The following is a 22,585-nucleotide window of genomic DNA, read 5'->3' on the forward strand; positions in this document are numbered from 1 at the left end:
GTAAGAGAAGATTCTTCTTAAATTGCATGGAGATAGGTTTGTTATTTGCATCAAAGTGCTCTAATTGTTATATAAAAGTGGGTAGATAAAATGGGTAGAATTAAATGTAAACATATTATTTGAAAGTTATGTCTGTAAAAATAATTTGAAATCTCTTAAAGGAGTAATTTAGGCTTCATATTTATTAGGTTTAGTATCCGGAACTCAGTCAATTGTATGCTGTTGGCCAAATATTGATGGCCAATGTGGGGAATCTGTATTTGAAAACACAATATTTGAATTCTGTTTCAAAGTACTTGTTACCTTATAAGGCCTTTTTCTGTAAGAGAAAATTCTTCTTAAATTGCATGGAGATAGGTTTGTTTGGGGAGTTGAGATGTATTTCACTAATATATGTTTAAATTTGCTGATGACCTATAGTGGAATTAAATTTATCTACATTTTTTTTGCTGATAATTAGAAACCAGAAGGGTACTGGGACTGCTTGTTCCACTTTAGTGTCATATGATACTACTGTACAAGGTAGCTTGGTATTTTTGCATTGCCATTTGTTCTACTGATAAAATAGTACAGCCTTCATCGGAAAAATTGCAGAACAGGTTTAAGATGATGTTGCTGGGGGCCTGAATTACAAGGAGAAGTTGGCCGTGTTCGATTTTTACTCTCTGCGACTAGATAATGAAGGACAAACTTGTAGACATGTTTAAAATTCTGAGAGAAATAGATAAGGTGGATGGCAACAGTCTTTCCCCAGGGTAAGGGAGGCAAAACTACAGGGCATAGGTTTAACATGAGAGGGGAACCATTTAAAAGGAACTTGAGGGGCAACTTTTTTTTACAGAGTGCGGTGAGGATATGAAATGAGCTGCCAGAATTAGTTGAGGCAGGTACAACAGTATTGTTTAAAAAGACACGTGGATAGAGACATGGAGGAGTAGGGCTTCATAAGGATATGGTTGAGCACAGGAAATTGGAAGCTGCTGGGTGGACACTGGTCAGCATGGACTCAGGCTGCAGGACCTGCGTCCATGCTGTATGACAGTATTGATCTTAATTGCTACCAAAATGCTCCAGTAGATCGTGCTAAATACTTGGCAATTTTGCCCAGTTTCTGTATGATTTGCATTCTTGTGTGATTAGAATGAATAGATTAAAATAAAATGCCACTTCACCACAGTGACCTTACTGATGAACTGCTATCAGTAAGTAGGCTGCTGACCTGCAATTGGATTGGCTCTCTAGTCTCCCCCTTGCCACTATTTGTGATTAAGGCTGAAATACTAAAGGATGTTGATGAATTGCTGCCTACTCAGTAATGTGATATGTAAAAATCCCATTCATAGTTCCTAAAGATTTTCAGATCAAGTAAGCTCTCATCTCAAGATGGATAAAATTAATTCATTCTTTATCAACCCTTAGTAGTTCATTGAACTTCAAACTTTTTTGTAGTAATTCAATTGATTTTTATTCTCAACTGAATCTGCTTTTTCATGCATTCTTCCTTCCCTGTAAACACTGTAGTGGATGAAGAACACAGCCAGTATTCAAAACTCCTTCTAGCAACAAAGCAGCAAGTTATGCAGCATGTGATAGAAAAAGAGAGAGCAGCCTTACTGAGACAGAATGAAGAGGAGAAAAATACACCTGAATCTTGTTTCATTGAACTGGCGTTGCAAGAATTAAAGGTGCCAAAACTACGTTCTGCAGGTTGTCCTGCTGTGTGTGTTTGGAGTAATTTGTGATTTTTATATAATATATTCCCAAGGGATTAGAACAATTTGATACTGAGCCTCAAGGCAATTAACTTTCTCTTTGTTGGCCCATTTATATATTGGAGAGCTTTGCTTGAGTTTTGTGAAGCAGTTTAGAAGACAGACGTACAGAGATCTTTGGGTAAAGAGCTTCAGAACTTGGAGCCGTGGTGGCTGAAAGTATAACTATCATTGGTTGAGCAATTTTAAATTAATGAAAATCAAGTGGAGGCCAGTGACTTGATGTGCTGGTTGACTGCTGCGTATTTGGAAATGGGGAGGTGTTGGCAGTGAAAAGGGCTATTGTAGGTTACAAGAGGATCAACTGGGAAGTGGGCTGAGTAGTGTCAAATGGATTTTAGTGTGAGTTGATACATTTTGGAAAGTCAAACCAGGGTAGGGCTTGTACTGTGAATAGTAGTACATTAGGGAGTGTAATAGAACAGAGAACAAGTGCATAGTTCATAGAAGGTGTCATCATAGTTAGATAGGATGGTGAGAAAGATGTTTGGCATGTTGGCCTTCATCTGTCAGGGCACTGAGTATAGGAGTTAAGAAGTTACATTGCAGTTGTATAAGCCAAGGCTGCACTTGGAATACTGAATGTGGTTTTGGTCACTCTGATCCTTCTAAGGAAAGATGTGTTTCAACCGGAAAAAAACACAAGACTTACAAAGATGTTGCCAGGGCCAGAGGGCTGGCTTTATAGGGAGAGGTTGGCCATGTTTTTGTTACTTACAATGTTGGCGAGTGAGAAGCAATCTTGTAGAAATATTTAAGATAATGAGAGGTACAGATAAGGTGGACAGTAATGGTCTTTTCCCCAGGGTAGTGGAGTCCACAACTGAGGGACATAGATTTGGGGTGAAAGGTGCAAGATGTGAAGGGACCTGAGGGCATTTGTACCCAGTGTGGTAAGTATGTGGAACAAACTGTCAGAAGAAGTAGTTGAGGCAGGTACAGTCATTTCCTTTAAGAAGCACTTGGATATGTACCTGGAGAGGTGGGTGTAGAGGGATATATGCAGAACACAGGAAATTGGGGCCAGTTGGGTGGGCACCATGGTCAGCTTGGACCTGCTTGGTCAAAGGTCCTATATCCATGCTGTATTGTTCTATGAATATGACTAACTCAAGAAGAATATAGCCATCTCAAGGGATTATGTGGCTTGACTAGATTTGAGACCAAGGACATGAACATAGCCAGAAGTGCTTTCAGCGATTCAAAATTTAGAAGGTAGAATGAAGATGGTTGATTGGAAGTATGGCATGTGGGTGGATGTGGACAGTTTAATGAAGTCATTGGCTTGGTAGTCTGAATTGTGTTGGAGTTCCAAGTCTGATTCATTGTTTGGCATCTAAAGGGATGGAATGGTAATAAGGGAAAGGTTGATCAAGGACGCTAAAGAAAATGGCTCTGGTTTTCTGAATGTTTAGGTGCATCAAATACCTGATTAACCTGATCAATTTGGAAAAGGTGGAACAAAAGACCTGGTAACGGTAGAACAGCATAGCATCAGCACACAGGTGAAGATGAGTGAACCTTCAGATTTTGCTGGAGGTCGTTTTTAGGTGAAAGCTGAGCAAAGCCCAGGATGGATTTTTGGGGTGGGGGGAGTAGTTGGTGTACAGATGGTCACTTACAATAAACAGTTGGGTTTATTATCACTGATGTGAAATTTGTTGTTTTGCGGCAGCAGTACAATGCAAGACATAAAAATCACTGCAAGTTACAAAGGAAGATAGCGAGGAAGTGTCCAGAAGTGGGAGGCAGAGGGGAAACTGTTCCTCACATTGTGTAGGTCTTCAGGCTCCTGTACCACCACTGATGGTGTAAGGAGAAGTGTGGGCACGTCCTAGATGGTAAGAGCCCTTAATGATAGATACTGCCTTTTTGAGGTACAGCTTTTTGCAGATGTCCTGAGTAGTGGGGAGGCTTGTGCCTGAGCAGCCACTGTAATTATTCTTCAATTACTGGATAGATGAGAGAGGAACCTGCTAGCCTCTTCCTTGCAGCTGTGTGACTGCAGAGTGGCTTCAGAGGAGGAGGGTATGGGCAGCAAAGTGACAGAGAGAGAGAGAGAGAGAGAGAGAGAATGTTTAATATCACATAGGATGTCTTTTGTGAATCTAAGGGAGGGGTTTAGGGTGATGAAAGTGTTATTAAGCAGGCTGCTTTCACCTACATGGTCTTGAGTTTTTGTGGTGGATTCTACCTATCTAGGTGTCGTACTTTATGCTCTAACTTTCTGCTGACAAGTAGTGCATTGCAGAGGAATGACAGTGATCGTACTGAAAGAGGATGAAAAGCCACATTAATAATATTAGCTAATCTGGGCCAACAGGCAAGTTAGGTGGTCAGTAGTTTGCGGGGAATTAGCCGTGAACAGAAATCAGAAAATGTTGCAAATTAGGGAATAGGCGTGTGGGGTTGGGGGGACGAAGGGGCGAGATGAGAAATTTGATCATGTTAATTAAGAAAATGTTGAGTCAAATGATCAGATGTCCGTGACAAAAGTCTGTAATGGAGATGGCAAGGTCATGTACAACCAAGTCAAAGAAGTAGTTATAAATACAGATTGCAAAGTTAAGTGAGGTGTCAGATAGACAGCAGGGAAGAACTATGTAGTATAATCATGACAAATCCAGAAATTCCCAGCATTGGGACTTGGAAAGGAAGAGTTAATGAGAATTTTCACACATGAGAGAGAAGTGGGACTTCTGAGGCAGGAAAAACAGACCAAATGTCTAGGAAGATTGAGAGTTCTTATGGGTGGGGATATTGCTGGTGATCAAGGTAGAAGAAGTTGTGAATGATGTATTGCAGGTGTAAAGTTCGCTGTGCTAAATCAAAACCAGTGCATAATTGTGTCTTTTTGTTGATATTCCAAAAAATCAAATGCATTTGTTGTGCATTTTTATGTTCTCATTTTTCTTTTTAAAAGATTGTTGCACTAGTTTACCAGTAATTATAACACAAATGCACTGAGCACTTGGAAAGATTGTATATCGTTTTTAACAGTTAGTTTTAACAGTTTTAACAGTATAGTTATTGCTATACTTCTCCATGGCTTGAGTAGGTGGAGAGGAATTACTGCAGTATGGTATAGGTAATGGTGGCAGATTCTTGTGTCTGCTGTAGCTTTATCACTTGCCTATATTAAAACTGTTCAGTAAGGGATACGAGCCAGAAATTTGCAATGCTATTGTGGAAAAAGGACTGTCATTAGCACCAGTTTTTCATCAGCTTCTACAGCAACATAGCAGGAGCTTTGTTAAATGCAGTATTTGATAAAATAGTAATTCTGCTATCAAGACTAGAAGTGCAATATTGTAGCCTAAATCTTAGAATATCAGTTTAGTAGTCTTTTCAATGAGCCTTTTTTAAAATTGCAGAATCGTGAGCAGGAGTTGCTGGGACCTCCAGAAAAGGAAGTTCTTGACACAATGTTCAAACTTGAGGAATTGAGCATTGATTCAGCTGCTATTGTAGAAAACGAAGGTGAAGCGTCCACAGGTGACAAGAAACAAGTTAGTACCAGTGTTACAGGCTAATTTTAATTTTTGCATCATCTTTTATCCCATTAACGCTGAAGTTTTTAAATGTGTATTTGCTGCTGTTAATGAACTATTTACATAAATTGGGATGTTTCATTATATTGTACCCAAACTTCAGTATTTTAGCATTCTATTCATTGGAAAAAAAAACACTAATTGCAACACTAACTGAAGGATTTTTTTTTCTTGGAGTATTTCTTCTTGCTTTCAGTAAAGATATTTTACACATAATAAGTGAAGCAGTTATGTTTTATTTAGTCAAACACATTATTTTGCTGAACATTTTTGTGTAGGTTGGCAGGACTGTATTTCTGTATAAAACTATATTCTGCCATCAACAAGGATCTGCATTCACAGATTAGTACGTTGTCAGATGATTGGACTTAAAATCCTTGTGCATTGGTACGTAATCATAGCTGAGAATGCTAATTCTCTGTAATTTTGATTAATTATACTATTTCTAACCTCACTAAGCCAATGCATTGTCCTTTGGATTCTCCTCTCAACCCTGAAAGCATGTTTCTGTTGCTGCATTTATTTGTTTTCTGCAGCACGTTGGTGAAATTGGAACAGGCACCCACGTCAGCAATGTTGCTAAGCAGTTTGGGTATCAAATGATAAACCTACTAAATCATCCACGATAAGGTTATCTTTTTGAGGATTAGCTTTTAATATCTCCAGTATACAGAATGTTCTTCCTGTTGCCTACCCCATTCCTGAAATTTGAATGGATTGATTAGTGGTATGTGATAGTAGCCAATATAATAGGCATAACAAAATAAAATTTCAACATTTTTAATTAATTTTTAAAATGATTCTGAAGTGCAGAGAGAAGTTGTTTTAAGTTCTAATTGGACCTGGTCTGAATGTTTTCTGATAGCATGTATTGGCCTATGCATCTGCGTTTGATGAAATTATTGAAGAACCGCAAGAAGAGGCCCCTGCTACGTGCTGTGCTACCTTGAGTGAGTTGGTCACTCTTCCTGAACCATTCAATGATTGTGAAATGGAAGAAGGAGCTTGTGGTGAGACTGAATGTAGACAGGCAGAATCAGAACTTCCAGCTGATGATGTTAGAGGTTCTTCTGCAAACTACTACTATTATTTCTACCAGGGTAAGCCTTTCACTTGATCATGGATTTAGTTTTTTTTTGTCATTTAAATAGTTAATTTTTATGAATGAATTGTATAATACCTTAATGGTAAGGTTTGTCAATACTGCACGGTGGGGTTCAATCTGGAGGTACAGGGGGATGGGAACCAGAGTACCAGAGCAGTTATAGAGAGATTATGGAAGCAGATGTTGGTAAGATGCTTGACAAAGTTAGGAATCAAAAGCTTGAGCATGGTGCAACTAGTATCCTGAGCTGCCTATATTTCAATGCAAGTAGTATCATAGGAAAGGCAGATGATAGTGCTGAAGATGAGGTAACTGATTTATAAACAGAGGCAATATAGTGAGGAGAGGCTGTTGATAGGTCAAAATTGCGGTCAACAGGATGAGTTGCAATGTTAAAGATAGACAAAGTTAGAAACATAGAAAACCTGCAGCACAATACAGGCCCTTCGGCCCACAAAGTTGTGCCGAACATTTCCCTACCTTAGAAATTAGTAGACTTCCCCATAGCCCTCTATTTTTCTAAGCTCCATGTACCTATCCAAAAGTCTCTTAAAAGACCCTATCATATCCGCCTCCACCACTGTTGCTGGCAGCCCATTCCACGCACTCACCACTAGCTGCGTTTTAAAAAAAATAAATAAACAACAATAACAACTTACCCCTGACATCACCTCTGTACCTGCTCCCCAGCCCCTTAAACCTGTGTCCTCTTGTGGCAACCATTTCAGCCCTGGGAAAAAGCCTCCTCCTATCTACACGATCAATGCCTCTCATCATCTTACACACCTCTATCAGGTCGCCTCTCATCCTCCGTCACTCCAAGGAGAAAAGGCCGAGTTCACTCAACCTGTTTTCATAAGGCATGCTCCCCAATCCAGGCAACATCCTTGTAAATCTTCTCTGTACCCATTCTGTGGCTTCCACATCCTTCCTGTACTGAGGCGACCAGAACTGAGCACAGTACTCCAAGTGGGGTTTGACCAGAGTCCTATATAGCTGTAACATCTCGGCTCCTAAATTCAATTCCACGATTAATGAAGGCCAATACACCATATGCCTTCTTAAACATAGCATCAACCTGCGCAGCTGCTTTGAGCGTCTTTTGGGCTCAGACCCCAATATTCTTCTGATCCTCCACGCTGCCAAGAGTCTTACCATTAATACTATATTCTGCCATCATATTTGACCTACCAAAATGAACCACCTCACACTTAGCTGGGTTGAACTCCATCTGCTACTTCTCAGCACAGTTTTGCATCCTATCGATGTTCCGCTGTAACCTCTGACAGCCCTCCACACTATCCACAATACCTCCAACCTTAGTGTCATCAGCAAACTTACTAACCATCCCTCCACTTTCTCATCCAGGTCATTTATAAAAATCATGAAGAGTAAGGGTCCCAGAACAGATCCCTGAGGCGCCCCACTGGTCACCAACCTCCATGCAGAATATGACCCGTCTACAACCACTCTTTGCCCTCTGTGGGCAAGCCAGTTCTGGATCCACAAAGCAATGTCCCCTTGGATCCCATGCCTCCTTACTTTCTCAATAAGCCTTGCATGGGGTACCTTATCAGATGCCTTGCTGAAATCCATATACACTACATCTACTGTTCTTCCTTCATCAATGTGTTTAGTCATGTCCTGAAAAAATTCAGTTGGGCTCGTAAGGCACAACCTGCCCTTGGCAAAGCCATGCTGACTATTCCTAATCATATTATACCTCACCGAATGTTCATAAATCCTGCCTCTCAGGATCTTCTCCATCAACTTACCAACCACTGAAGTAAGACTCACTGGTCAATTGATAAAAGAAGATTCCTTGCCTTTTTAAACGTTTCCCGTTCTACTGGCTTGGGATTGATCTAAAAACCTTGAGTCACTGGTAAGTTGATAAAAGAGCTGAAGGTGTTATATTTGAATGTGTGCAGTATATGGAATAAAGTAGATGAATTTGCAGCACAGTTACAGATTGGCATGCATGATGTTGTAGGCATCACTGAATCATGGCTGAAAGAAGATTATAGCTGGGAGTCCAAGGGTTTAGTATTGAATGGACAGGCAGGAGGGCAGAGGGGGCGGCGTTGCTCTGTTGGTAAAAAGTGAAATCAAATTAGAAAGAGGTGACATAAAGTCAGACGATATTAACATTGTGGATAGAGCTAAGGAACTGCAAGGGTAAAAAGACCCCACCAGGAGTTGTATAAAGGTCTCTGAACAGTAGGAAGAATGTGGTCTACAAATTACAATGGGAGATAGAAAATGTATGCCAAAAGGGCAATGTTGCAATCAGGTACATGGGGACAATCAGGTTGGTGCTGGATTCCAGGAGGGAGAATTTCTAGAATGACTAGATATGGCTTTTTGGAGCAGCTCATGATTGAGCCCACTTAGGGGTTCAGCTATTCTGCATTGGATGTTGTACAATGAATCAGAGTTGATGAGAGAGTCCTTGGGGGCAAGTGATCGAATTCACCCTGAAATTTGAGAAGGACAAGTTAAATTCAGATTTACCAGTATTACAGTGGAGTAAAGGGAATTACAGAGGCATGAGAGAGGAGCTGGCCAAAATTGATTGGAAAGGAACATTGGCAGGGATGACAGCAGAGTAGCAATGGCTGGAATTTCTGAAAACAATTCAGAAGGCACAGGATATAAACATCCCAAAGAGGAACAAGTATTCTAAAGGAAACATGACACAACTGTGGCTAACAAGAGAGTCAAAGCCAAAGAGAGGGCATATAATAGGAGGGTTCTGAAATTTTTAAAAGCCAACAGAAGGCAAATAGAAATGTCACTAACAAAGTAAATGTGGAATATGAATGTAAGCTAGTCAATAATATTAGAGGATACCAAAAGTTTCTTCAGATACACAAGTGTAAAAGAGAAGTGAGTGGATATTGAACTGCTAGAAAAGGACGCTGGACATGTAGAAATGGATAGGAAAATGGTGGACGAACTGAAGAAGAATTTTGCACCAGTCTTCACTGTGGAAGACGCTAGCAATATGATGGAAATTCTAAGTGTCGGGGGTCATGAAGTGTGTGAAGCTACCATTACTAGAGAGGGAGGGTTCTTGGAAAACTGAAAGGTCTGAAGGTAGATATATCACCTGGATCAGATGATATACAACTCAGGTTACTGAAAGAGATGGCTGGAGAGATTGTGGAGGTATTAGTAATGATCTTTCAAGAATCACTAGATTCTGGAATGGTTCTTGAAAACTGGAAAATTGCAAATGTCACTTCACTCTTCAAAAGGGAGAGGAACAGAATAATGTAAACTATAGGCCAGTTGATCTGACGTCAGTTGTTGGGAATTGTTGGAGTTGATAATTAAGGGTGAGGTCTCGGGGTTCTTGGAGGAACGTGATAAAATAGGCCGTAATCAGCATGATTTCCTCAATGGAAAATCTTGCTTGACAAACCTGTTGGAATTCTTTGAAGAAATAGCAAACAGGATAGACAAAGGAGAATCGTTTGATCTTGCATACTTGGATTTTCAGAAGCCTTTTGATAAAGTGCCACATGTGAGGCTGTTGAACAGGCTACGAGACCATGATATTATATGAAAGATTCCAGCATAGATAAAGCATTGGCTGATAGGTGGGTGGCAAAGAGTGGGAATGAAAGGAGCCTTTTCTGGTTGGCTGTCAGTGACTAGTGGTGTTCTGCAGGGGTTTGTTGGGATCGTGTTTTTTTAAAAAAGTTATATGCCAATGATTTGGATGATGGAATAGATGGCTTTGTTGCAAAGTTTGCAGATGATATGAAGATGGGTGGTCAGACAGGTAGCTTTGAGGAAGTAGAGAGTCTACAGAAGCGCTTGGACAGATTAGGAGCATGGGCAAAGAAATAGATGGAATACGGCATCGGGAAGTGTATGGTCATGCGCTTTGGTTGAAAAAAATGGAAGTGTTGACTGTTTTCTAAATGGAGAGAAAATACAAAAAAAACGGACGCAAAGGGACTTCGAAAGCTCTGTGCAGGATTCCCTAAAGTTTAATTTGTAGTTCGTCTGTGGAGAGGAAGGTAAATGCGATGTTAGCATTAACTTGCACTGGTGAGGCCTCACTTGGAGTATTGTGAGCAGGTTTGGGCCCTTATCTTAGAAAGGACATGTTGAAACTAGGAGATTCAAAGGAAGTTCATGAAAATGATTCCAGGATTGTCATATGAAGATCGTTTGATGGCTCTGGGCCTGTATTCACTAGAGTTCGTAAGAATGAGGGGTGAAACATATTAGATGTTGAAAGGCCTAGATAGAGTGGATATAGAGAGGACGTTTCCTGTGGTGGGAGAGTCTAAGACCAGAGGACATATTTTTAGAATAGAGGGGCATCCTTTTAGAACGGAGGTGAGGAGGAATTCTTTAGCCAGAGAGTGGTGAATCTGTGGAACCCTTTGCCACAGGCAGCTACGGAGGCGAAGTCTTTATGTATATTAAGGCAGAGGTTGTTAGATAATTGATTGGGCAGGCCATGCTGGGATACTGAGAGAGGGAGAATTGAGTAGTTATACAAATATTGTTTGTTCTCATTAAATTCAAACCTGTAGATTGTAAGCCTCAAATGTTGAGGAAAAACTGATAACATGCTTGGTATTCGAGGTGATTATATTGATATTATTGAGGGATCTTTTCACTCAAAGGTGAACTTTAGCCAGAGTCAACTTTGTCATGTGTAGACAAAGACAAAATGGAAATTCTGGAGTAAGAGTTAATTTTGGCTTTGAAGATTTCTGTAACACTAATTTCTTTCTTCAGCGGAAGACGGGCAGTATTTGTTTCTGAGTCCAGTTAATGTGCGATGTCTGGTGAGGGAGTATGGTAGTCTGGAGAACTGCCCTGAGAAGATCACTGCTCAAGTGGTAGAGATTGTTGGGCATTCAATGACTGAGGTAGAGTAACTTTTAATAATAACCTGTTTACTTGTGAGCTTCATTTTTTTTGAAATTGAAATGTCTTTAGTTTTGGAACCTGTTTTTGTCCTCTGGTAGTACTGGGTGAGGTCAAGCCAGAGGACCCTCCTGTGTACCTTGAGACCCATCTGGGTGAACAGTGCATTTCCAGCACTAACTCGTTTCCTCAATTTTCCAATTCTTATTCTTCTTAGAACTTTTGAATGTATTGTTGTAAAGCAGCTTGCACCTACAAACTACACTTGAGAACTGTAATCCTAACCAGAATTTTAAGTGGCAATAAAGCATTGTAACCGTTTTTTAAAACAAAAATTTTTTATTATTTGTTTTACCAAAAAAATTCATGCAGATTACAAGCAATTCATTTTTTGTTTACAAGTACTGAAGTAAATTAACCATTTTATTAAAACTAACTTCTCCATTTTGCATGCTTCCATTGGATATTAGATTAAATTAAATCAGGTTGCTTGCGCTGAACTTGCCAGTCATTCATTCAGATGTTAGAATTGAACTTGCGGAGAAATGAATAAATGTTTTATCAAGTATGGTCGCTGTAATCCAATTTAATGTTAATTAATGTTGACTAAGCTTGGACAAAATGATACTTGGTGAGGCAGTTTTGACAAACTAGCTTCTAAGCCTTGTGCAGTAGTGTGCAAAAGTTTTAGACACATATAGGTAGGGTGCTTAGGACTTTGTGCAGTCGTGTATTTGTCAACATGGAGCAGCGAGTGAGTTTGTAAATCTGTTGGGAGCGATATTGGGAATGGCGAGGATGGAGCGCTGCGGAAGGGACTTGAGATGGGTAGCAGAGAAGGTGCTGAGCAGGGGTGGCACAATTGCAGACACACCCAGCCCTGAGGCACCAGGCAAGGTCATTTGATTCCAAACAGTTGGTTTATTGATCATTGCAGAATGTCTCTCTGGTGCTTCCCACTCCCTCCCCTTTTCCCAAACATGATTCCATTCTCCCTGCCCCCTTCTCACAATAGACTCATATCAGACTTAGGTTCATCATCACTCACATATGTCATGAAATGTGTTGTACAGTGCAATACATAAACTTACTGCTGTACTGCGCAAAAGTCGTAGACTCCCAAGCTATTTATTGGTGCCTAAGACTTTTGCACAGTACTGTACGCTTTAAGGCTACTCAAAAGCAGTCATGAGTTGGGATCGTCCCCATCCATGTGTGATACAGAAATTAGCTTTCACATTTGCCAAATGGTACGGCTTGACCATAGTAATGAAATGGCTTGCTTAGACTTGTACTAATTTATAAAAAGTAAGGATTGGACTCCCTTCTGTGTCGAACATTTGTCTGTTGTTTGGAGAGTGGAAGGCTTATTTGATTTTTTTTAAAAATAAAAGGCTACTGTAAGTAATTAGAATTTGCACATTTGATATATCAACATGGATTGTTTTCCATAGGATGTACGACACAGACATCGCTATTTATGCCACTTGCCGCTGACCTGTGAGTTTGGCATTTGTGAACTGGCTTTGAAACCGCCCTTGATTTCTAAAGAAACATTGGATGCTTTTTCAGGTTTGTATCTGCAGTTTTATCAGTGACTTGAATTGTGTGTCTTACATTTAGTGCCTTGATAATTTTAACTTTTTCATTCTTTGACAGTTGACTTGGACAGAAGGAGATGTCTTCGCCTGAAAAAAGCTCGGGATGAACGTCGAAGGGAACGTAGGATTGAAATGGAAGAAAATGAAAAGCAAGGCAGATGTGAGTGTTAACTTGTCTTGAATTCCAATATAATTGAAAGTGAGTGATATCTGCAACTTAATTTTTATTTAGATCCAGAAGTACATATTGGACTGGAAAACTACCAGCAATTCCCAGCTTTTGGTTCTACAGAGAGTGCACAATTTAACCCTTCCTTTACTTGCCCTGATGAAGATCCTCTGCCTTCAATCAGTCTTTCAGCCAGCACAACCCTAAGCAGCAGTCCAAATTCTTTGCCAGGTATGAAATTCGATATATTTGTAAGTCTGTCATTATAGTGTTAGAATAAAAATCTTTATTTTATAAACTTTCACTTGTTTAAAATGTATCATCTCAAACTGCACTACATGAGTGTTTGATGTTAGATTATCCCTATAAAGGCTACTCCTGGATTATGAACAGGTTCTCTTTTACAACAGTTCATAAGTTGATTTTGTTAATGAGGCATAAAATATACAAATTTCAATCACTTGTGTGCACTGACACTACTGTTTCACAGTTGCCTGATTTAGTTAGTTTTACCTGAAAGCCTCTTCCAGGAGAACCAGAACTCCTGTGAATTCAGATATGCACTAATATTCTTTTGGCTTGCAGATAAAGTAGCCTTTTTGTTATCTCTCCACACCATGGTTTGGTAAATATTCTGTTGAATTTGATAGCAATAATGAGAGTAATTGCATCACATGGAGGTGCATGCATGTAATTATGGTTTAAACTTCTGAGGAAGATCTCGAAAGGTTTTGAATCTGAAATTTAAAATTTCAACACCAAGTCTGGATTCTTTAAGCAGTACACTTCATTGTTTTGTACTTGGAGTTATCTTTAGTGTTCTGGCAACAAGCATTGAGAACTTCATCTTTGTCGATTTATCAATCACTGGAAATTGCTTCTGCTACAGCTCCAAGGGTTTTAAAAAAAAAGGTCAGTTCAGGTCATCTGGAAGTCTGGTGTCATAGCTTCCCAAGGCTTATCTGACCTTCTAAATGAGAACCTGAGTAGTTAATGTTTTGCTACTCTCTCTCATGGTCATTGTAGACATTGGAACTTTACTGATATTGCAGTATTGTCCTTAACTGAGTTATTGATGACTCTTGTGGTTCTTATCAGAGCTGGGAAAGGGCTAGAGAAAGGGTTGAAATGTCAAATGCCAGGCAGGATGAATTTAAAATGAGAGGAAGGGCACATTTTTTTACAGTGAGGTGGGTGCTTGAAATGTGCTGCCTGAGGCAGAAACATTAGGGACTTGTAAGAAACACACAAAATGCTGGAGGAAATCAGCCTCCGGGCTCAGTTTAGTGAAAGATACTTTGATATAATAATTCTGTTTCTTGTATAAAATGGAAATAACACACTTCCCATGATGTGCTGATTACTTAATGTGAGTAGCTAGTAATAAAATTACTGGTGCATAAATGTCTGCAACGTCCAAGGGAAGCTTTCAGGCAAGATTTGAAATTGATCCACATACATAGAAACTAAGGGCGGTTGTGTAGGGGAGTTTGAATATCCAGGAGGAAGTGTAAGTTGGGGTTCTTCCGGCATGCTGCCAGGTTCCTTGAATGCATACATACACACACACTGTACATATACATTCCTATGTAGAGACTACATTTAAGCAATTTACACAGGGCACCAGCATTTTCATTAGTTCAATGGAGATGTGAACTGTCGGAAGGTTTCAGTGAATCAGGCATATATATATATTTTTTAAAAGTGGCAAATGAGATTTGATTTAGTGTGAAGCATATAAAAGTAATTTTTGGTAACAAAGCAAGGGTGTGTGCAGTAAGTCGTAGGATACAACAGTTGATGTCCACGGTTTCCTGAAGGTAACAGGACAGATGGATAGGGCGATTAAGAGGCCTGTGGGACACTCCTTTACTTGCAAGGAAAATGATGCAGGAGTACTTTACCAAGTTTTGAAGACATGAGATAATGGAATCTACAACAAAACAATGCTGCAAGATCTCTTGGGTTGGGCAGCATTTGTGGAGGCAATGTAGGTAGATGTTCCGAGCCAAGGCCCAGAATCAGGAATGAGAGAATATGAAAGATTGCCAGTATGTAGCAGTACATGGGGAGGTGAAGGATAGGTGGAATGTAGTGGGAGTGGAGAGTGTGACTTTATGCTGGTAGATAATAGGTGAAGCCAGATGGGGAGCAGATGGGAGCACACGGAACCAACAGTGGAGAGTCTGGGGTGGGGACAGAGGCTGATGGGTGGAATCAGAGAGATAAAGGTAAATGCATCTGTCACGTTCCATCACCAGTTACATCTTCCTCCTCTCTACACCATCGCCCCTCCCTCGAACCACTGGGACAACTCCCCTGCCTCATTTCCATTCGGGGTCCTAGCCAGCTCTTTCAGGTGAGGCAGAGATTCAGTCGTCCCTCTTCCAACCTGGTCTGCTGAATTTGAAGTTCACAATGTGGCCTCTAGACTATCTCACAGAGCACCTACGCTGTTTTCTTTCCACAACAGGCATTGCGAACGTCCTGTTGGAGATTATCTGAAAGGCCTGTTTTGCTGCTGTTTTTTGTTACAAAGCTTAATATTTCTAGATACTGTTTTAATATTTCTGTGTTCTATTTTTCCCTGTAGAATCAACATTGAATCCATCAGCTCCTACGTTTAGTCCAGGGAGTCCTTCTCTGTGTGTTGGTAGCATGGAGGAGGATGTACACTTCCCTTCATTTGCTCAGGTAACAAGAATTAATCAGTTTTTAATTTTAAATATTCAGGACAAGCTGGTTTAACAGCTGGGGAAAAGTACTGAATTTATGATAATGTTTACCTTTTTATGATATATACAAATAATAATCTGCAAGGACTGTTCATCCCTTCCTTGAACTTCTATTTCTCAAATTAGATACAGATAATTGACTGCGTTCCAGTTTGAGTTGTTTCAAGCTGCCACCCTCTTAATTCTTTGATTAATTTATTCAGCCTTTATAGGACTTATAAAATAGTGTATCTAGTTAAAATAAAGTTAGAAGCATAAATTGTTTTTAATGAAGTTAATGACACCTATATTTATAATTAGTAAAATTTATGTAAATAGTGGAAAGCCAGTAAGCAACTGTGGATATGTTCAAAAGGCCATCTCACTGTCTCTGGAGAAAAGAAATGAGTGTACATTCTCAGTTGGCTCTTAAAACTTAACTAGCATCAGTACAGTCCAGAGAAGTACTTTGTGACTATCTGATGCCAACACTTGGCTGGCTACAGTAAAGGTGGTTTTAGCAGTTTCACCTCAAATTAAACTTCCTGCAAGTGTCTGAGATTGGTTTAATGTCAATAGCCTCTGTAACTAATTTTGAAATACATTATTCATGACAAATTGACTTGCCAGCTGGCGAGAAGTACTGAATTGCATAACTGCTCTTGAGTCACTGCATCTTTAGGAAACTTGCCTTGCTTTTACTGGAAGAAGTTTCTGTGAATCTATAATTTATTGAATAATATTCATGAGGCATAGCAAACTGTTGCCCCTATTGGCTGACAAATATCTGCAGTGATTTGTCATAATGTGATTGTTAATTCAGTGTCTGAACTGTTTTGTATTCGTGATTGTCACAGTAAGACAGCACAGAAATAGAACATTCAGCCCAACTAGCCCATACCAATCAAGATAGTTCCATTTGTTTACATTTGGCCATGTCCTGCTCCTTTCCTATTCATGTACCTGACCAAGTACCTCCAACTGTTAATATGTTAATATATTTACCTCAGCAACTTCCCGTCGTAGCTCATTCCATATACTGACCAATCTCTGGTGAAAAGGTTTCCCCTTAAACTCCTGTTAAATCTTATCTATAACCCCCCCCCCCCCCCCCCCCCCACAAGTTTTTGATTCTCCAACCTGGGAAAAAGACTGAGGCACAAAGATAGGGTTATACACCGCTGTAAGATTACCCCTCATTCTCTTCTGCTCCAATGTAAAAAGTTACAAACTGTTCGACCTTTGTATAACTCAGTCCTTTGGGTCCCAGCAACATCCTCAAATCTTATTTCTTCCCATTCCAGTTTAATGGCATCTTACCTTTAGCAGGATGACCAAACCTGATTGCAGTATTTCAGATGCAGTCTCACCAATGTCTTGTATTTAACATCCCAGTTCTTGTACTCAGTGTCCTGGCTGAAGGCTAGTGTTCCAAAAACCACCTTTAACACCCTGTCAACCTGTGAGTCGCCCTCATGGAATACAAGGTTGCTATTTCCCAGGCCACTGTGGTTTGCTATGAAAGTGCTACCTTCATTTGTCTTCCCAAGTGCAACCTCTTGGAATTATTAAAATTAAAACTCTTTTTCATTCCTCAGCTCATTTCCCTAGCTAATTAAGATTTGTAATTAAATCCTGATAAGTGTCTTTACTGTAAATGAACGTACCAACCTTAGTGTCATCTGCAGACTTACTACCCTTGTACATTGTTACCAAATCTTTAATAAAGATGACAAATGGTGGGACACCATTGTCACAGGCCTCTAGGCTGTAAACAAGCTTTCACCAGCAACTTCTGCTTCTAACCATCAAGCCAATTTTGTATCCAATTAGCTAGCTGTCCCTGGATTCCATTTGGTAGAAATAGTGATTTCAGTTTCTGTGTGGAACCTTAGCAAAGGCCATGGTTAAGTCCATGTAGTTTGTGTCTACTGTCCTTCCCTCATCAGCAACTATCCTGGTTACTTAAAAAAAATAAATTTGAGAGATATGATCTCCCATGCAAAAAGCCATACTGACTATCCCTAATCAACCCATGTCTTTCCAAATGCTCATATACCTTATCACTCGGAACCCCTTCTATAACTTGCTGCTGTTAGGATTGCTAGTTACAGTTCCTAGGTTTTTCTTTGCAGCCCTTAAATAAAGGCATAATATTAACCACATTCCTGTCTTCTGACCCTTCAGCTGTCGCTAATGATAGGGCTTCCGCAGTTGTTTCTTTAGCTTGTGTTCTTGTTTATACCTGATCAGACTGTGGAGATTTTATCTACCTTCATGCATCTTAAGACATCATACATATTTTAGTACATTACCATATTTTAATAAACTTTGGTTACCCTCTGTTACTTTTAGCTTTCAGGTGCGAGGTTCTTGTGGATAGATTCAGTGAAATAAATCTATTTTAGCTCTTCCTTTTCACTCATCTCCCCCCCCCCCCCACCACATGTACCATGTATCTATGTTTTCTCTCAAGTTGCTTTTAGTCATGAACTCCATAGTCCCGTGACCAATTCCTCCCTCCAACACCCTTTGTAAGCTGTCTTGAAATTTCCTTTGCAATCTCTTTCCCCTTTAGAAACCGCCACCATTGACCACATTTTACTTAAACTGTTTTATTCATGCTTTCCTCAGATACGAATGCATTGATGGGTCCAAGGTATTCTGGTAGACTCTGTCAGTGTGTCTGTGTTAAGATCCTTGCCAATTTCATAAATTATATTCTTATCCTTCGATCTCTGCAAGCCCCATCCATATCTTTGTTACTTCAGAGTTGTATTTTCCTGGTTAATCTGTCATATTAACCTAAAACTATTTTAATTTAATCTAATTCAAGTGTGTGCAGCGCACGTCTTGTATAGTTTAACTAACTTCCTGACTGTTGGCTCACAACTGGATAATTTCTGAATTTTGGTATTCTGCTTCCATGGCCTTGCCTCTCTTTCCGTGTAACTTCTTCCAGCTTGTCTCTGCACTCCATTTCTGCTCTTTTGCTTGTGCTGAGTTTTCTTCCTTCCGCTTATGAAGATCCTTCCTTCAGCATCATTGGCCTAAGGTTTTTTAATTTTCTCAAACCCCTTCACTACGTTCAGACAATCTTTAAATCTAACCCCTGGGGAAACTGCTATTTTATTACTTGTATAACACAATGTTAAATCATGTTCAATTATTGCATCTATGAAGTATTTGGAACATTTTTATAGGTGCTATATAATTGCAAGTTATTAACCTCTTTTGCCTCCATTATTCATCATGGTGGTATTTCTTTGTAGCTAGAGTAGTTCTATCTAGTTTTCTGGCCCTTTTATTTGACTATTCAGAGGATCCTTCAAAATACGTGGAGTATGCTTTTTTATGTTTGGTATCTGCTCTTGGGTTTGTCCATCACCCAACCTTTGCTGAACCATGATGCCTTCTCTTCAGAAAGTCTTCAGCACAGAAAGTACTCTCCCAGATTTCATTTCGTTAATTAGTCACCTACATGACTTAGACTTGGGGAATTCTGCCATTTTGGCAGTTCAGCTCTACTTTGGTTGTTTGTTATCAAATTTTTATGCCTTTATCACCTTCAGACTTCTTGCTCTACTAGCCTGCTACCCATCTCCATGTAAACTTTGGCCAAACTAATTTCCCCTGACCTACTGTATATTTGCTCTTTAGAAATTTCCATTTCCAGCTAGTAAGATTTTTTTTTCTAAAACTATATTTCCCCATTGCCTCTTCCACATACTCTTTATTAGCATCTCTGCTGTTGACTTGCTTTGATCTGTTCACTTCTATATATTAAAGATCTTAAATGCTGGTGGTTGTATTTCTTATTATAGATGCTGAAGGATGGGAAGGCAAAAGCTGAAGTGTGGCCCAAAGCAACTCCAAGAAAAGGTTTTTTTAACATTTAACAAAATTTTCCAATTAATTTGTGGTTATTATTTTCTGCTTCATATTAGTGTGAATGTTAACAGTGAATATGTGGATTTTTTTTTTGTCTGACAGCAGAAACAAGTTTGATGCCCCCGGCAGATAGTGATGGAGAAAGTGATATCTCTGACCGTGTACCTGTACCCAGTTTTCAGAATACTTTCAGCCAGGCCATGGAGGCAGCCTTCCTCAAGCTTGATAAAGTTCCAGTTCTAGAGCCTTGTGCAGGTAGGGCAGTAGATTGCAAAACCATCATTTGAAAGGAAAATGGAAGTCTGACGCTAAACATAATATTGAGCCTAATTTGATTGTTACAAATGTTATTTAATGTTAAGGTTGTGCTAAAGCTTTTGGTGGAGTAAGTTTGTGTTCTGTGCATTTGATTCGTGTTGGTTTTTCAATGCCTTAAGCTGCCACAAGTGTTGCATTATGTCAAACACAATCATTCCTGTTGGTGGAGAGGTTTGCAGAACAAGGCAACATCAAATGTTAGTGACAACCCAATGATCAATGAATGGTGTGAAAGAACTTTACTACACAACCAGAGGTTAAGGTGTGGAACACACTGCCTGGAGGTAAATTTAGTTGTAAAATTCAAGTAGCAATAGGATAAATAGTTGAAAGGAGTTGGCAGAGTTGTGGAGAAAGGACAGGAGTAGGACCAGTTGGGTTGGTCTTGGAACTGATTTTGAACATGGCAGTGTTAATGACCTCCTTTCCTGCTGTAACCCTTCTGTGATCTTGGTAGGAATTTGCCTAGTTTCACAGGATTCTAACCTCTGTGTACTTTGTCAATTTTTTTGGTGAGGTACTGAAACAACTTGTAATTTGTTTCTAATATTTAACGTTCTGAATAGCACTTGAGTGTATCATCTAAAATCTAGTATTTTGCAAAATGTAGTAGAGACAATGGTGCCACTGATTCAATGAAAAATTTAATTTTTATTTTCTAAGTTTGTGCTTTCTATTTTTGCAGATGAGACAAATGGGAGGAAGAAGAAGAAAAAAAAGCAGAAGCTTCTTTTCAGCACTTCAGTAGTTCATACAAAGTAATGTAGACACTTGCCCCATTTTACCCATCCTAGTGCCACAGCCATTACCCATCCCAGCGCCACAGACAGCCACTACCCATATTTACATCAGCTACTGCCTGGGTGAGAGTTTTTGTTTTTAATTTGCTGCCGTAGTTTCAGACACCCAATCTTGGTTGTTTTCTTTGGTTGTACTTCAGATCTGTAACAGATTAGTGAAAGCATTTGTTTGAGTGGTTTGTAAAATGAAAAATTGTCCCCTGTTTATAATGTACACAAATTTATTACAGTTGTGGAATGAATGCCATTGCCAGTTCATATAGTCAAATTGTCTGGGGAAAGTTTTGTAAACTTAAGAAAATTAAAACCCAACTTTAATCTTCTGTAGTGTGTGAAGTTTCACTAGAGAATGAAACTATTTCATGGCATTGTCACCCTTTCCAAGAAGTAGCCTTTCTATAAATATTTGGCACGTGCTCTTTTAACATTTTACAAAATTAGTCAATGGTGGTTTTTCCCTTTTGCCCATAACCGACAGCACTGCAGTTTTACAAAGTATTCCTCCATTCTTTTCAAAGCACACCTACTCATTAGTATTCAGGTATTGAATTAAGAGTAACAAATTCCTCATCCCTCCTTATTCTGTTGCGGTGGTAAAGTGTAAAGGCTGGAATTGGAATTTTCCTTTTGCTTTTGAAGATTTTAATTTGAAAAGTGGTGTATTTTAAGAAAGTGGATGCAAGGCGTCTAATGAAGTGTTGTGGTTGGATTTGTTACTTCTAACTTTCACTTTCCTTTAATGCAACAGCAAATTAACTGAAACAATAAAAAATATTGTTCACAACGTTGTTGATTTGTTTTAAACTATAAAGGGGAAACTTTGGTTAAATGGCTGTAGATGGTACTCCTGCAAGGAGATGGGATTAAAATTTACTACCACCAATTGTCAGAAAGTTTCTCCCCAATATGATTGGGTAATGGAATTCTAATGTCCCATGCAATAGAAATGAAAATGACTTGGATTTACTGCTATTCTTCAATACCTGAGCAGTCAGACAAACAACGTCACTGGTAAATTAAGGCCAAATGTTTGCTTTGACTTTTTAAACTAGATGTGTTTCTACCATAATGGATCATTTGGTAAGCTACACAAAATTGCAACGGTAGTTCAACAGAGCGGGTGTGAGATTGCAACAGTAGGTCAGTCTTCGACTTGTTTGATGCTTAAAACAAAATTTCTCCACACTTCATCTTGTCCATAAACAACCAACTCACATAGGTTTAGTGCAAATTATCCCATGAATTAAGAACTTCCAGGTTTGAATAGCTATGTACAGTGTTACGACCAAAGACGAATATAGTAAAAACTCCAATAATCTGCAACCTTAATTGTTTGGAAATCCTGTTGGCATCTGACTGTGAGACATTGGGGCTCTGACTCCATGCTTCCTTTTCACAGGAAAATTGAACTGAGTTTGTTGGTGTGCTTGCAGAAATGGTATCAAATAATTCAGGAAATCTGCCAAGCCAGCAACAAAACCCCGAGAATGCCAGATTATTGGAGCATTTTTTGAAAAAAAGAACTGTTGCAGCGGATACCTAATTCCAAGTCCAGTTGTCTGAATATTTTGTACAATGAGCTTATACAATGTAAGAAGCAACAATGGATTGGAAAAATACCCTAAAGAGTGACCGTGGTACTGCTCAGTAAAGCTGCTGCAGTGATCTGGGTTTAATCCTGACTTGTGTAGAGTTTGTACTGTATGTGGCCATGTGGGTTTATTCCCAGTATCCTCCCACCATGTGAGACCTGCGTGTAGATGATTAA

The 22,585-nt window shown here is 39.4% G+C and overlaps 1 protein-coding gene across 1 annotated transcript in view; it reads left to right on the forward strand.

Moving 5' to 3' along the window:
- Positions 1-21,601, forward strand: part of rnf10 (ring finger protein 10) — a 49,748-nt gene extending 28,147 nt beyond the window's left edge. The window contains exons 7-17 of the mRNA XM_073065414.1: positions 1,522-1,685; positions 5,147-5,281; positions 6,189-6,423; positions 11,193-11,326; positions 12,779-12,896; positions 12,984-13,085; positions 13,158-13,325; positions 15,688-15,788; positions 19,633-19,690; positions 19,802-19,954; positions 20,703-21,601. Coding sequence (XP_072921515.1) covers positions 1,522-1,685; positions 5,147-5,281; positions 6,189-6,423; positions 11,193-11,326; positions 12,779-12,896; positions 12,984-13,085; positions 13,158-13,325; positions 15,688-15,788; positions 19,633-19,690; positions 19,802-19,954; positions 20,703-20,779 — 1,445 coding nt within the window. The 3' untranslated portion in view covers positions 20,780-21,601. The remainder of the gene's footprint in view (positions 1-1,521; positions 1,686-5,146; positions 5,282-6,188; positions 6,424-11,192; positions 11,327-12,778; positions 12,897-12,983; positions 13,086-13,157; positions 13,326-15,687; positions 15,789-19,632; positions 19,691-19,801; positions 19,955-20,702) is intronic.
- Positions 21,602-22,585: the final 984 nt, after the last annotated feature.

This window comes from Hemitrygon akajei, chromosome 14 (genome assembly GCF_048418815.1).
Source record: "Hemitrygon akajei chromosome 14, sHemAka1.3, whole genome shotgun sequence".
Lineage (NCBI taxonomy): Eukaryota > Metazoa > Chordata > Chondrichthyes > Myliobatiformes > Dasyatidae > Hemitrygon > Hemitrygon akajei.